Source organism: Carcharhinus amblyrhynchos, chromosome 11, assembly GCF_965287045.1.
Source record: "Carcharhinus amblyrhynchos chromosome 11, sCarAmb.v2.hapA, whole genome shotgun sequence".
NCBI classification, from domain to species: domain Eukaryota; kingdom Metazoa; phylum Chordata; class Chondrichthyes; order Carcharhiniformes; family Carcharhinidae; genus Carcharhinus; species Carcharhinus amblyrhynchos.
In genome coordinates, this window is record NC_137334.1 from 33,668,379 (window position 1) to 33,685,353 (window position 16,975).

A 16,975-nucleotide genomic window follows, 5' to 3' on the forward strand; every position below is an offset into this window, starting at 1 on the left:
GGAGAGCAACGAGATTCCTCGGTGGTTGTCACATACTTGCCGATTGCCCTTCCTCTTGTAAAGGTGTATGATGGAAGCATCCTTAAGTTCCTGAGGAATGGATCCATGCTTCCAAAAGGACTGGAACAACTCGGTGAGCTTCTCGATAAGTACAGGACCAGCAGCTTTGTAGATCTCTGCGGGTGTGGCATCTGCCACTGGGGCTTTTCCACTGGACAGCTGGCTAACAGCTTTCGTGACTTCGGCTACTACCAGTTGGTTATCCATGGCGCTGTTGATATTGACCTCCATCACAGGAAAAACCCTCGCAAGAATCCTGCTAAATCGTCTGGTCACTCATCTGGAGCTGGCCTGCTTCCAGTGTCAGTGTGGCTTCCGCAAAGATTGCGGGACTATTGACATGATATTTGCTGCGCACCAACTTCAGGAGAAGTGTCAGGAACAGAATCACGAGCTCTGCACAACCTTTGTTGACCTTGCGAAAGACTTCGACACTGTTAGCCAACAAGGCCTATGGAGGATCATGTCAAAGTTCGGCTGCCCCCTGCCAAATTCATTCAGATGGTATGCCAGTTCATGATGGCCAGAGTACCGGATGGCGGAGAATCCTCTGAGGCACTCCCAGTCACCAATGGCATCAAACAGGGCTGTGTGCTCGCACCCACACTGTTCAGCGTGATGTTTGCTGCCATGCTGAATGATGCCTTCCAGGACAGTGTTGCTGGAATCAGCTTCAAGTACAGAGTGGATGGGAAGCTCTTCAACCTGAGGAGACTTCAAACTATTACCAAAGTGAAAGAGCCTGTTCGGAGAGATTTCCTCTTTGCCGATGACTGCGCCCTGTATGCTGGCTCAGAGCCAGAGATGCAAGTCAGTGTGGACAAATTTTCCACAGCTTGTGACAACTTTGGACTCACCGTCAACATTAAAAAGATCGAAGTCATGCACCAGCCTGCTCCTCGTGCACCGTACACAGAACTCATAATCACAATCAAAGGGCAGAAACTACAGGCAGTGGACCAGTTCACTTATCTTGGTAGTGACTCCCAAGCAGTGACTATTGATCCAGAAGTTAACTGCAGAGTAGCAAAGGCAAGCTCTGCTTTCGGTAGACTGCGCTCCACTGTATGGGAACATCGAGGAATCAGCCCAGCAGCAAAACTGAAGGTCTATAGCACTGGGGTACTCGCTATCCTCTGCCTGTGAAACGTGGACTGTGTATCGACGGCGTGCAAGGCAGCTTAATCATTTCCACATGACTTCTTCGCAGAATATTACGCATCAGATGACAAGACACCGAAGTTCTCCCTAGAGCACGTCTACCATCAGTCCACACACAGTGCTGATGAGAGTGCAGACCCAGTGGGCAGATCATGTCATCTGTATGTCAGACAAGTGCATACCCAAGCAGCTCCTTTTTGGGGAACTCTCTGCTGGAAGACGCTCGCATCAAGGGCAGAAAAAACATTTAAAAAACTCAACACTCAAGGCCTCCCTGAAGTCGCTTGACATTGACATGAAGAGCTGGGAAGTGTTGGCACAAAACCGCCCTACCTGGCCCTGCCTCATCCACAAAGGCTGTCAAGCTCATGAAGAAAGGTGCATTGCTGAAGCACAACTTAAGCGTGAGCTGCGCAAGTCCAGGGCCACCAGCACAACAAATACAGTGTCTACACAAGTCTGTCCAGTATGTGCCAGGACATTCCATGCCCGAATCGGCCTGATCAGTCATCTTCAGACGCACCGCATTCAGCCTCAAAATGACCAATGCTGTCAAGGTCCTCATCGACGCTGATGGACAAACAACAGCGGGCAGGGCAGAAAATTAGGCAGATCATGCAAAGGTCCATTGACCTCAGGATGGGGATTTCTGGGATGAGTGTGGCCGCAAAATCCTGCCCAAAAAGTTTTTGTTAGAGAAGGACAGAAAGGGAAAGAAAAACCTAAAATCGTACCAAGAGTTGTGGCCAAATTGGACAAAACTACAAATTAAAATTTCCCATTATAAATGTGGAAATAAACATTTCTAATGGAACAGACTTCCACAAACCAATGAGAAAGGCATAACAATTGGTAATTTATTACGTTATCTCACACTGACAGGAAGTGCGTACACGAGGTTTTATTATAGATGGATATGTAGAAAATGCATATTATAGAAAAATACTTTAAAATTCAGGAAGGTGATATGTGTGCTCTTCCCTCCCCTCAGGGTGTTCGTGGTGCTGTTGGTGCACCGGGTCTGCCTGGTGCTATGGTGAGTTACATTTAATTATTCATCATGAGGTAACACATAATGACTTTTCTGCTCTTATTCTCTCTTTAATATCTTTGTTTTCTAACCATTAGCCTCAAAGATCAGTAGGCCAGTGTACTTTTGGGTTAAATTGAAAATGGCTTGGGCCTATGATGTCAGCTTTGTGCAAGTACACAACTCCTCTCGTGATTTCTTGCATATTGCAGACAGACCACGATGAATGCGACCCCCCCCGCTCCCCCCCCCCACCTTCTCCATCCTCCTTCCCCTCCCCACCCTCCGCCACAACATCAACCATGTCTAGAACTGTTGGCATAAACTTGTCTTACTTTCTTGATTCAGTAGCCTGATTCTATCACCCCTGGAATGGAAGCAGGGTCTGGTAAAATAGCAGGGATCTGCATCAGGACAGCTTGAGGCTGCGGGCCTACTAGGAAGGAGGCTGGCTAAGTTGTGGAAAGACAGCCTGCTCCATGGAACTGAGCCAACTGTTGTTTATAATAAATTTCCCTTTCATTCTGCTTTGATTTTATCTTAAATCCTTACATGTGCATTGATAGAACTTCCCATTTGGAAAACACGGTGCGGGATTTTCAGCTGCCACCTGTAAAGGGGGCAAAATGGTGAGAGTGCCCCCACTAGTGCCAGCCTCAGGGAGCCCAAAAATGTATAATCCATTTACAAAATAAACCATTTAACATGGCTTTTACTTTTTTATTATTGTTGAAATTTTAATAACTTTTTTTTGAACAGGGTCCTATTGGTTTAATGGGTGCACAAGGCTTCCCGGGTCAGCCTGGTACTAAGGTAATTATTAAACCTTGTTATTAACCCTCTTTAAGGGCTGATAGTGATCGTTTAGTCAAGTAAAGCTTGTAGGTCCATGCACTTTCTTCATCCTTCCCTTTTCTTCTCTCATGGACGTGTGTCCACTTCAAGAAACTGGTCTTAAAGTCATTTTTTTTTCAAATGTATTTAATATGTGATGTGCGTTGGAATACAGAAATATTTAGTGCATACTGTGTTGCAAAGGTATAGATGTGTTCAGCTATGAAAGGTGCACAGTGTTTTACATTCTTACTTTCCAGTCATTGTTATCATCAAGGAGGAAATAGCGAGGCATCTTGAGGGGAATTGCTTGATAGAGCAGACGCAGCATGGTTTCGTTAAGGGGAAGTCGTGTCTGACGAATTTACTGGAGTTCTATGAGGATGTGTCTAGGGCGGTGGATAGAGGAGAGCCGGTGGATGTGGTCTTTCTTGATTTTCAGAAGGTGTTTGACAAGGTACCTCACAAGAGGTTATTGCAGAAGGTCAGGGGACATGGAGTTGGGGGTAGGGTGTTAGCGTGGATAGAGGACTGGTTGTCAAATAGGATAAAGTCTGACAACACCAGATTTTAGTCCAACCTATTTATTTGATAATATACTCGCAAGCTTTCGGGTTAGCCCCTTCGTCAGGTGAATGGAGAGTTCTGGCCTCAGACAGAGCATATAAAGCACAGACAGTTTAGAGATTACTGATTAGAATGCGAATCCTTACACCTAACCTGCTGTTCAAGACCTGAAGTGGCTGATAATGTGAGTGGAAGGAGCACTGATCACAGGTTAAAGAGATGTGTATTGTCTCCAGACAGTACAGTAAGTGAGGTTTTGCAAACCCAGGCAAGTCACGGGGGTTACAGATAGTGCGACATGAACCCAAGATCCCTGTTGAGACCGTCCTCATGTGTGCGGAACTTGGCTATCAGTCTCTGTTCAGCGACTCTGCGCTGTCGTGTGTCGTGAGGGCCGCCTTGGAGAATGCTTACCCGAAGGTCAGAGGCTGAATGCCCGTGACCACTGAAGTGTTCGCCAACAGGAAGGGAACAGTCTTGCCTGGTGACTGTCGAGCGATGTTCATTCATCCGTTGTCGTAGCCACCAGGCAAGACTGTTCCCTTCCTGTTGGCGAACACTTCAGTGGTCACGGGCATTCAGCCTCTGACCTTCGGGTAAGCATTCTCCAAGGCGGCCCTCACGACACACGACAGCGCAGAGTCGCTGAACAGAGACTGATAGCCAAGTTCCGCACACATGAGGACGGTCTCAACAGGGATCTTGGGTTCATGTCGCACTATCTGTAACCCCCGTGACTTGCCTGGGTTTGCAAAACCTCACTTACTGTACTGTCTGGAGACAATACACATCTCTTTAAACTGTGATCAGTGCTCCTTCCACTCACATTATCAGCCACTTCAGGTCTTGAACAGCAGGTTAGGTGTAAGGATTCGCATTCTAATCAGTAATCTCTAAACTGTCTGTGCTTTATATGCTCTGTCTGAGGCCAGAACTCTCCATTCACCTGACGAAGGGGCTAACCCGAAAGCTTGCGAGTATATTATCAAATAAATAGGTTGGACTAAAACCTGGTGTTGTCAGACTTTTTACTGTGTTTACGCCAGTCCAACGCCGGCATACCCACATCATGTCAAATAGGAGGCAGAGAGTCGGGGTCAATGGGTGCTATTCGGATTGGCGGTTGGTGACTAGTGGAGTGCCTCAGGGGTCGGTGCTGGGACCTCAGCTATTTACCATTTATATAGATGATCTGGAGGAGGGAACCAAGTGTATGGTGTCGAAATTTGCTGATGACACCAAGATTGGTGGAACGGCAAATTGCGCGGAGGGTGTGGAGAGTCTGCAGAAGGATCTAGATAGGCTGGGCGAATGGGCCAGGAACTGGCAAATGGAATTTAATGTTGGCAAGTGCGAGGTGGTCCACTTTGGTAGGAATAATGGTAGGAAGGATTATTACTTACGTGGAGAAAAACTGCAGCAGGCGACGGTGCAGAGGGACCTCGGGGTCCTTGTGCATGAGTCGCAAAAACCCAGCTTGCAGGTGCAGCAGGTGGTCAGGAAGGCGAATGGGATGCTGGCCTTCATAGCGAGGGGGATTGAATATAAAAGTAGGGAGGTCTTGCTGCGGCTATATAGGGCATTGGTGAGGCCGCAGCTGGAGTACTGTGTGCAGTTTTGGGCGCCGTAGTTACGCAAGGATATTTTGGCCTTGGAGGGAGTGCAGAGGAGGTTTACTAGGCTGATGCCGGAGTTGAGGGGGTTGAGCTATGAGGAGAGGCTGAATAAACTAGGCTTGTACTCGTTAAAGTTTAGAAGAATGAGGGGAGATCTCATTGAGACGTATAAGATGATGAATGGGATGGATAGGATAGAGGTGGAGAGACTCTTCCGCTCAGAAAGGACAGTAGGGCTAGGGGGCACAGCCTCAAGATAAAGGGGAGGGCGGTTTAGAACGGAGTTGAGGAGGAACTTCTTCACTCAAAGGGTGGTGAATCTCTGGAATTCTCTGCCTGTTGAAGTGGTGGAGGCTGCCTCGCTAAATATTTTTAAGACGCGGGTTGATGGGTTTTTGATAAGAGAGGGGATTAAGGGTTATGGGGAGAGGGCGGGAATGTGGAACTGAGCCACGACAGTTTAGCCATGATCTTGTTGAATGGCGGGGCAGGCTCGAAGGGACAGATGGCCTACTCCTGCTCCTATTTCTTATGTTCTTATTATGTTGAATCATTCAAAAGACATGTTGGGCTGGAACTTCCGATGGGGTTAGGATTGAGTTGGGTTGCCACCCCAAATTTAATTTAAAATCCAAGCAACCCTATCTCGCTTGGCTTTCCGACTCAGGCTGGACTGGATCTGTGCAGCGTAACCCCTCCCTGGGGTCAAATGTCAAGGGGATGTCATGTCACAGATGAGAAGGCCACATGCCTTTTTTAACGCCACTAGCTGCTGTAAACCGGGTAGATTTAAAGATCCGACTGGTTTACAGAAGTTTGAGAAGACAAATGAATGAGGTAAGTGGTTGGATTGGTGAGGGAGGGAGGGGGAAGAAGGAAAGGGGGAATCGATTCAGACTTGGAGGGGTTAAGGGGGAATCTATTCAGACTTTGGGGGAAGGGGGAATTCACTCAGACTTGAGGGGGGGGAGGGTGAGGGGGGAAGGCGGAATCCATTTAGACCTGTGGGAGCGGGAAGGGCTTGGGTTCACCTTGGGTAGGTGGGGGTTAGAGTCTCTATGGGAGTGGTGGGGAACCCCGTGGGGAAGTTCCAGTCCAGGTTTTCAGTCCTTTGTGAGTAGTTAGTTGGAATTTGGGGAAGAGGTAGCGGCAGGGAAGGGGACAGTCCAGTGATGAGCCAAATTGGGGTCCTTTTGGGGGTGTCAGTGTGAGTCTTTGCAATAGTTACTCAGATGTTAGAAAGATTTTAATACTTTTAACTTCTGGGTAACTAAAGATATAAAGCAGTTAGATTTAAATTGCATTTTTGGATGGTTCCCAGTGCAGGTCAATTGCCCAGAGGAAGTTTCCACTTCTCATGCAATTGCCATGCAAAACTTATCTGGGAGTGTCTGGGGTTGGAGCGGGTGGTTTTCCAATGCATATGACGTCTTGGAGCTCTGAAGTTATAGCCCATGAAATCACGTCTACATTACTGACGTTTGAAATTTTGTGCAAAATGGATGGATAGTAAAGGCTGCTGCAAAATATTTTCCTGAAAGAGAAATAAATGGAATGGAGATCTAATTTGGAAATTATATGGTAGGATTAGTTACAGAGGAAGCAATTCTCCTGACTGACTTGTTTTGTTTTCCGTGCCAGACAGTTTGAGTGAATGTTTTCCAGTGATGATCATACAGCTTAATTTCAAAAGCGTCTGTTTTTTTTTGATTGGATGTGTCAGCTTGATGCAGTTAGTATCACTCTTGCATCAGTAGAATCAACCAGCTGCGGGTTCAATCCCTACTTCAGAACTTGAGCTGGAAACCTGGCGTGACACTCGACTACACCACTGAGGGAGTGTAGATGTGTTGTCCTTCAGATGAGATATTACATTGAAGCTCAGCCTCCCTGTCTCTGTGACGTTCAGGAAGACAAAGCAACGCCACGAGAAACAGATTAATTTGGCATGCAGTTAGTGGGATCTTTCCGTGTGAAAATTGGTTACTACATTTGTCTCCATGAGCACAAGAAAATGATTTGTACATCCTAAAAACATTTGTGAAAATATGTTAAATAAGTGTGAGATATTTCTTCTAGAGATTCATTAACTTATCCTTTGGTACGAACCTCAGTCAACCCTGTGTCTGTTCATTTAGCTGAAAGCAACCCAATAGAATCTTACAGTTAATTTATACAGTGGGGCTTCTAATATTAAAACAAATTGGATAATTACTTGGAGATGAAGCTAGCCACATGGAATTTTAGCCAGCAGTGTTAGACCACCATGACTTCATAGCAGATGTGGTACAACTGCACTCTGAAAAGTACAGTTTAAAATGTTTTTTATTGCGAGCATGCTCTCTAAGTATCGGTTACCATTTTAGTTAGCAGTTGTTTAATTTGCAGTTGGATGCCACTGAGCTTTGCCGACCTAGAGAGTGCTGTTGGATACTAGGGCATTGGCAGCACTGCATTATGCTTGAGCAGATATTGGTCCAAAACTGGCACTGAGGAATATCTGTGCCAACGATAAACATCAATGGCAGGATGTTTTTACCATAATTAACAAAAACTATTGATTCCCTAGAGGTAGAATAATTTTAATAAAATCCTTTAGTTGGAGATAGAATCATCATGGATTCATTGGAACACAATCTGATTTTAACCTACCCCACAGAAGGGAACAATGAAACTAGGTTTTAAAATGTGGGCCAAGCAGGATGTTGATTAAAAGGTTTGGCCTGATGATGTCAGGACCACTGGACACGGCGATGTGCAGCAAGGAGGCCAACGTAAATATTTGAAATAATTCTTTTGTGAGGAACAGGAGAGTTTTCCCTGGTTACATGATAAATCATTGGGCCTCCCAAAGTTCCCTCTCCGTCTCTGTGCCAGCACTGCCAATGGAAATACCCCACAGGCTGACAGCTATTCCCATGGGGCCTGGAATTCTCTGGCTTCTGTCCCAGGCTCTACTGTACTGACCATCCTTGACATCTCTCCCATGGGAGACAGTGCTGCATTCTTTAACACAGGTCACAGAGTTCAAAAATGCCCAGACCTCTGGCTGAATTCACTGAGGGGGCTTTCCTCTTACCTCAAAAACTCTCCCCCACTGCTCCAAATGTGCTTCAGTTTAAAACTTCAAATACAGATATTGATGTTAACGTCTTTTTGCTGCAGCCAGTTTGTATTAAATCTAAAGAATAGTACATGACGACGTTCGTTCTTGGTTTATTCATAGAATCTCTACAGTGTAGAAAGAGGCCATTTGACCCGTCACCGACCACAAACCCACACAGGCCCTATCCCCCGTCACCTCACGTATTTACCCTGCTAATCTCCGTGACATTAACAGCCAATTTCGCATGACCAATCAACGTAACTCACTTTTGGATTGTGGGAGCAAACTGGAGTACCCGGAGAAAGTCCATGCAGATATGGAGAAAGTGTGCAAACTCTACACAGGCAGTGACCCAAGGCTGGATTTGAACCTGTGTCCCTGTGAGGCAACAGTGCTAACCTCTGTGCCACTGTGCTGCCCTTATTGCAGAAGAGCTGCATTTTATGCACTCAGCAAAATATCATATATTCCCTAAATATAATGATGAGTTTAGATATTCTGGGAATCTCACCTCACACCAGTGATGAACTGCCTACATTATATTCCTCATTACCTGATTAAAACAATAAGGATAGAATTTGATATGTCCTGGTTGGGCACGTGCCCAGCCTGGAGGAGTGTAAAATAGTGCATGTTGATGTGTGATGTGCATCCTGATGTTATCCTGCACTCACACTGGCATTTGAGCTGGTGGGCACAGGCACACAAGATCAACATGCCGACCAATAATTCTGGAGCCAATTGAAGGGGTCATCTGCCCTATTGTCTGAAATATTACATTGCCCATGCAATTTTTAGGTAGTCGCATGGGCAGATTAGGCAGGCGGACAATCTGTTTTTCAATTTTTCTCAATCACGGACAGGATGTGGGGGCTCATACTGAAAGCGCCTTAAGGTTTGGGGCCCCTCCTCTCCAAGCCTGGGAGCTCTGGATCTCCACCCATGCTGGCCTACCTCCAACGCTGCAATCACCTTCCTCTGACCTCCCACCTCCCCCAACCGTAGCACACTGGGGATTGATCCCAGGAGTCAGTTTCAGACAAAGTGCTGCAGTACCTCTTCTGGCCACTGCAGCACAGAAGGGTTGAAGAGGTGACGGTCAATCAGATTGGCTGCCAGCTCTTCAAGGTGTGACCTCCTTCCAAAAGCAGATGGAAATCTGATCTACTGTCAATCAACACTCAATTGAACATTAAATGGCAGTGGGACTCTGAGAGAGTTGGCAGGAGTAATGTCAATGGGTCATTATACGCCAACACCCGCCAACCTAAGAATTCTATCTTAAGAATATTTACCACCAAAGCACATAGCCATTAATGTTGAAATATAACTTTTATTGGCAATGAGTGTTCACCTAGCCCAGCATATTTAGTTTAGTATTCAGCTTCTACTAAAAGTAGTCAAATTCTAGTGTATCTCTTTTGTATAACAAGTACTTGAACACATTAGAAAAAAGAAATTGCCAATGACAATTACTCTTCAGCTGTACTTAATCCATCAAAATAATTAGGAGCACAAAATCAAGGATAGAGAATGAATGAGGATACGTTTATCAATATCTTAAATTGAATTGACTAACTATTTGCCTGTTTATTGTGTAATTTATGTTTTTGTTCCATCATGCATGCACAAACAAAACGGCCACTCAATTTGACAGGTCTCTTTTCTCTGGTAATTATCAATTCCTCTTTTACAAAATGAGCAGAGTGATTTCATTGCTGTTGGGGGTGCTTGCTGGATGCTGGTTGGCAGCTTTCCTACTTGTGTGCAATGAAAATGGTTTTTTTGAGGAGTTCATATTTTGGCTGCCTAATCCTCAGCAACCAGCCAGCTGTCTCTTTCTGCCCATATTGAGTGGGCAGCTGAATAACCAAATTGCAAACATACAATAGACTGGATCTCCTCAACGGTTCAGCTAAATTCCTCCTTTACAAACCAATCATGTTGAAGTGGACTATCCTCCTCCAACCTTGATCACGTTTTAAAATTCCCACTAGAGTCGGGAAGCATAAATTGATACTTGCTACTTGCTCAACTGCACTGCGCTTTCTATGCCAATGGGTCATTTTGCACATTGTGGTACAGATTTTTGCTCTCAAATGCGGATAGTGTGAATCGGGATATTTCCCAGCTAACCCGTTTTCGGGAGAAAGTATCCAATGACAGGTTCTTCTCTCTGGGGTTAGTTAAAGAGTTAGGGCACGGGATGGAGCCTCTGGATGTAGATGGAAAGTGGCCACAGACACGACTGAGTGCCAAAGTGACTCAAAAGCCTGCCTCTATATTCTGGGACTTTGCCCCAACTGATTTGTTAAATATTAGGCTGCATGCCCTATCTATGCCACTTCATGCAAACCCATGTCACTACCCATCTCCAGTGCCCCTCATACCCTCTACATCAACTATTGCCTTCAACTCTCAATAACTTCTCATTTCCTCCATGGCAACTCAACGTCCCAACCACCCCATGGATCCTTAAATGTTCCTATGCTAACTTAGTACCAACTTCTACTCATCCAATACATAGAAAACTAGAAAATAGGAGCAGGAGGAGGCCACTCAGCCCTTCGAGCCTTCTCTACCATTTGTTCTGATCATCCAACTCAATAGCCTGATCTCGTCTTCCCCCCCATATCCTTTGATCTTTTCATCCTAAGAGCTATTCTTCTGTATAGCCCCATGCCAACTAAATGCCAACTCATCCAGTATCCACCATGGGCATACTTCAGTAGCCATGTCAAGATTTAATAAAATGAAGGTCTAAATACCTATTAGTACCTTTGCTGACCAAAAGTACACTCCATTCATGAAAACCCATTCAAAACATTTAAATTGCTGTCGCAAAAATGGTGTCTGTTTGATCTTGGCCCTAGTTCAGATGGCCTGGTTGAGATCCACTTTCCCTCATGTGTGTTACTTTCCCCATGCCTTTCCTGCCCTGATGCAAATTGGATCTGTTGGAAGTGGAGACCGGACTTCCTACTTGGGGATTTTTCCACCATTTCGGAAGTTCCATGAGCCTCGCAAATATCTGGACCTGTAGATGCAAAGGCAATAATACAAATGGGGAATAAAATAAGAAATAGATATCTGGCTACCTTTCACACTTTTTTAGTATTACCAAAGAACTGATATCTTATGCTAAAATTTTAAATAGCACTTGGATGCCATTAAATGGGATATTGTAAACTATTAGCTGTGAACGTTGACTAGTAATCTAGAGGACATATATTCAAATACTTTTGTGATAATTTGGGGGCTAGCAGCAGAAAGTAGCCTGGAAAACCACTGATTGAAATCCAAAGAATTCACTGAAGTCCTTCAGATAAGAGATCCAGCCACCCTTGTCCTGCTTGGCCCATGTGTAACTCTTGTCTCATATCACATGGCTGACTGTTAATGTCTTCTGGGTCTTAAGGGCCAACAAATGCCATCAAGTCAATGCAGACTCAATGGGCCGAATGGTCTCCTTCTGCACTGTACGATTCTATGATTTTCTAATAGAATAATATGGAGTTGGGAGTAGCACAGTGACATTATTATAAACAGACACAAGAGTCAAAGCAGCATTTGAGTTTAACAGTGCCATTAAATAGGGGAAACTGCTCATTGCAATGAGTTGATATTTTCAGTGAATATCTTGGGTTACCTAAAAGAACTGCTCTTCTTGTGTGGCAATATTTGGATACATGCAATGCTTGCTCCTTTTACCATCATGCAGAATAGAACAGCTTGGGTGAAGGAATCATTTATTTTCCTTTCTAAAGTCTGGTCAAGTGTTCATTGCTATTTGGACTAATTGGAGAATCAGACTAAAGAATTAATCATAGTGCGTGGAGTGTAGGAAAACATTAGCTGTTTTGGCAGGGCTGACGGCGATGATTCCTCAGTGATTTGACAAACAAGAAAACTAGCAGCCATTAAACTTCACATCATTATTGGGGCTTTTCCATGGGGTGAGCAGCTGTCAAGGCAATGCTGCCTTCAGTCTCTTCAATACCGCAGATTTGGGTGCAGATGTTTACTCTGTGAAATCATTGACACACTGGAAACATAAGCAAATTTGGCTTATTTAGTGGGAAAGCTGAGCAGCATGCTTAGCTGCTCAAGAAACAGTTTCCAGCTGTGAACATGATACCTTACCATGACACTTTTAATAAATGTTTCTTCATCTCCCAAAGCACCATTCCAGAAACATTCTGGTAGCTCAAGTGAAAAAAAGTCTTTGTTCTTCTCTCTCTTACCTAGTTTTCCTGCAGTGCTTAATATCCAGCAGAATGTTTGTTTGGTTGTTTCCTGTAACAAAGCCCCTCACGATTATTGGCTTGACCTAAACAAAGCCCCTCATTATATGAAGGAGCCTTTGGCTTGACTTACTATTCATTACAAAAACTTTCTCAATGTAACAGGGGAATGCTGCTAGTCCACTTAACTCCAACTGCAGGTAAATAGCCAACTGGATGTCACACCACTGTTCAGAGACCAAAGCTCTTACCTCTTTTTATTATAATTTTATGGGTCTTGAAACCATAACCATCCCATTCTTAGGCAAGAACCTTACTCAAAGCCCTACTCGATCTGCAATACATATACATATAATATATATCGCTTCATTATAAAGATAGGTAAAACATTAGATGTAGCTGACTTCACTTAATACCTGGCCACTTACTTTGAGATGACTCAGTCAACTGGTCCTGTGAACAGTAAGAGTTTTGTGATATTGTTTACAGCAATGATTGAAGGAGTAAGTACAGACTTGCGGGTGATTGAGCAATAAATGTAGTGAAACCTACTAATCGACGATCAGAGTGACTGGTCTTTGGTGCTGATCTCCAAGATGAAAATTGAAATATTCTAAATTTAATGCATTAGGGAGAGTGTTCAGGATTCTCAATGGTACAGTGAGTAAGTACACTGTTCTGTACAACTGAACAAAGTAGATGAGGAGAGTTACCTATTTGGTCCCTTATCTCTACTGAATTAACTGATTTTCGAGAAGGCAATGGCTTAGTGGTATTTCACCAGACTATTAATCCAGAACCTCAGCTAATATTCTGGGGACCCAAGTTCAAACCCTGCTGTGTCAGATGGTGGAATTTGAATTCAATAAACAATATCTGGAATTAAGAATTTACTGATGATCATGTAACCATTGTCGATTGCCGTAAAAAGGACTAATGTCCTTTAGGGAAGGAAATCTGCCATCCTTATCTGGTCTGGCCTACGTATGACTCCAGAGTCACAGCAATGTGGTTGACTCTCAACCGCCTTCTGAAATGGCCAAGTATGCCACTCAATTAAAGGGCAATTAGGGGTGGGCAATAAATGCTGGTCAGCAGCAACGCCCATGTGTAAAAAAAAAATTAAATGGATAGCACTGGGTTGGGTCAGAATTAAAGGGAAAATTTTCAACAGTTTGCTTCTGATTTAGCATGAAGCATCATGGAAGGCCATTGTCTGTGAAACTATATCCACCAATGAGTCAACACCTTCAGAGAATGAAGGACTCAGAGAAAATATCGGAGAAATATTTGTTAAAAAAAACACACTTTTGGTTAAATGCCAAATGTACTTAAAAGTGCCAAAGAGTAGGTGGAGAAACTTTAATTTTTGCATGGGCTTAATTCTAAATTATAGAAATTCCTTAGATTGTTTGGAAAAGTTTCAATTACAAGGAATATTTTGATATCACATCATTGGGTAACTTACTTACTTAGAATTTTACTTAGAATTCAGCTCATCAGACAGAGCATTTTACACAGACATATGCCCTGCCCTATCCTGTAACTCCATGCATTTACCCTGCTACTCCCCCTAATCTACACAATTTAGGACACTAAGGGGCAATTTAGCCTGACTAATCCACCTAACATGTGCATCTTTGGTCAATGGGAGGAAACCAGAGCACCCAAATCTCAAGCAGATACTGGGAGAACATGCAAACTGCACACACACAGTAACCCAAGGCAGGAACTGAACCCAGGTCCCTGATGCTGTGAGGCAATAGTGCTAACCACTCTGCCACCATGTAATCGAGTGTTGTAATATTACAATAATATTTAATTTTCAATTAATTAATTTAATTTTCATTCATCCACCACTCCAATCTTGCTTATCTTTTGTCATGATTTTATTCCATTTCTGGTCACAGAGTTGCAAAGTGTGAAGCATAGCTGACTCCACACGTTGGAGTTTAAATACATTTATATACATATAACTTATTCAAGTGCCTTCATTTGTTATACTTCAATGATCTATAATATCTTTTTAAAGTAACATTTTATAATGGGAAAATATAAATTCCATGGAATCGGTTGCGATGGAGCATTAATATTCAGCCCTGGAATGATTTATTACATTAGTTTTGGCAGTCAGGCAATGGAGAAAAAAAGTAACTAAGGGATTCCAGACATGATCACATTGGATGCGGCGAGGACCAGCTTGAATTAGTTAGCAAGGTCGTTTTTGCCTTTTATGAGAGTCAAGAGTACATACATTCTGACAGTTTGATAGAGAATATTGAGAGGATAGGTGTTAATCCTTTAGGTGATTATGTTTTAGTATTTCAGCTATAGGAGCAGACAATCACCATTTGACCCATCGAGTTTGCTCTGCTACTCAATGAGATCATGACTGATCTGATGTGATAATCCACAAGTCCACCTTCCGTCCTTATCTCCATAATTATTGATTCCCTAACTGATTAAAAATCTTATCTACCTCAATCTTGAACATATTAACCACTCAGCCTCTACAGCCCTCTGCAGTTAAGAATTCCACAGATTCACTACCCCCTGAGAGAAGAAACCTCTGCCTTAAATGGGTGACCCCTTATCTGACACTCTGCTCCTAGACTCTCCCACAAGGGGAAACAACCTTTCAGCATCTACCCTGTCAAGCCTGCTGAGAATCCTATGGCTGGGATTTTCCAACCTCGCCTGCTGCTGCTAATCTCTGGTGCCATTGCTCCAAATGGAGCTTTGGCCAAGTTCCAAATTCTCCATTCTTGTTGGCAGTGATGGGAGGGTGAACAAAATTGTCCCCAGTCCATGTGTTTCAATAAGATTGCCTCTCATTCTTCTAAACTCCAATGAGTACAGACCCAACTGAAATACAGTATCAATAGTCTCAATGCCCAGTAGCGAATATGGATATTTTAAGCAAGTTAATTACTTCCCTTGAAATACCTCAGATAGAAGTTTTGACACAGAAACATTGAACAGTAGCACAGAGAAGAATGTTAGGTTGAAATTTAGTGCCAGGAAGTGTTGTTGCTTAATTCATTAAAATGAAAAGGAATCACTTCCTGATGTCACTCTATATCAATGAAGGTTGTGTAAACAAATGGAATTAGACATGAATTTCCCTGACAGGAGAGATTGCTGCATGCATGTAACTTATAACTTATATCTTATAATTTTTCAAAACATTTAAAACCCGTGGGAGCTTATAAAGAGTAAAATAAGTTCAACCAGTGCTTTGGCACTTTTAAAAAACTTTTCCAGTTATAGGATGGCCTATCTTAGAGGCTCTCATCTCATACTGCCCGGCTTTAACACTGTCCAGACTCTAACCAAAGTTATGCTGTCACCTTCAACAGAATTTCTCCACATGAAGTTGCAATATAATGACATCCATCCTTGTTATTGCAAGCGGGTTTAGAGGGAAAGTCTATTTGATAATATATAGAAAGGTTTTTTTGATGAAATGTTCTTTGCAGTATTACTGTAAGTTATACAAGGGAGCTATAATATAACATAACACAGTCTAGATTTTAATGCTGCCTAGCCAGCAGGAATAGCTGGAAGGATAAGTATATTGATGATTGACTGCTCCTGGTTGTATCTGCATCCCTGCAATTCTAACTGAAGAGTTTCCAGCAGCAGAGATACCATTCCACTCAGACAATGGAGACCTCATTCATTTTAAATGTTACCAGTGAGATTGAAATCAGATTCGGATGGGCTTTTACCTGGCAGGAATACTCAGCCTGGAAATGAAATCTAGCTGGAGACATGATTTTCTCCAGAAGAGGCTCAGGCCGGTTCAATTTTCAACATTTCTTTAAGGTCTCCTTGTTGGCCAAGAGGAGCAGGAGTATTCTAACTGGACCAAACAAAGAATCATTTAGCTTTCTTTGGCTTAGGTTTACCTCAGAATCTCCTAATCACGATTGCTTTGGGACCCCCAACCCTCTTCCCTAAATCGCCAATTACATTATGCAGGCCGCTGTTCACATGAGTGCTCTGTAGCTTCCAGCTGTATAGGATCCAAATCCTGCCATGGACCATCTCCCCATTCCTGCTGCTTTCAGCAGGGGTGCTCATTGGAGTGTCAAATTGAGGCCTGGAATCCACAACAGCAGCAAAATGCCTTTCCCATTTAGCCAGGCCCTTGCATGTGGAAGAGTTAGCATGAATGCTAAGTATTCATCCCAGGGCAATTGGGTGGGCTAACCTGACAAAACTTCAAGCTACAAAGTATACTCTAAGGTGAAAGTCCAAACTAGACAGTTTTTAGTTTATTCAGCATTGGTTGTATTTATTATTGCATATTGGTAAAGAACTGGCTGTAATTTTGCTCATTGTAAGTATCTCT

The 16,975-nt window shown here is 43.4% G+C and overlaps 1 protein-coding gene across 1 annotated transcript in view; it reads left to right on the plus strand.

The window, feature by feature from the left end:
* The window catches only part of col5a2b (collagen, type V, alpha 2b), a 272,414-nt gene that overhangs the window by 159,920 nt on the left and 95,519 nt on the right, over positions 1-16,975 (plus strand). Inside the window, exons 17-18 of the mRNA XM_080198839.1 lie at positions 2,213-2,257; positions 3,011-3,064. Of these exons, the coding sequence (XP_080054965.1) occupies positions 2,213-2,257; positions 3,011-3,064 (99 nt within the window). The remainder of the gene's footprint in view (positions 1-2,212; positions 2,258-3,010; positions 3,065-16,975) is intronic.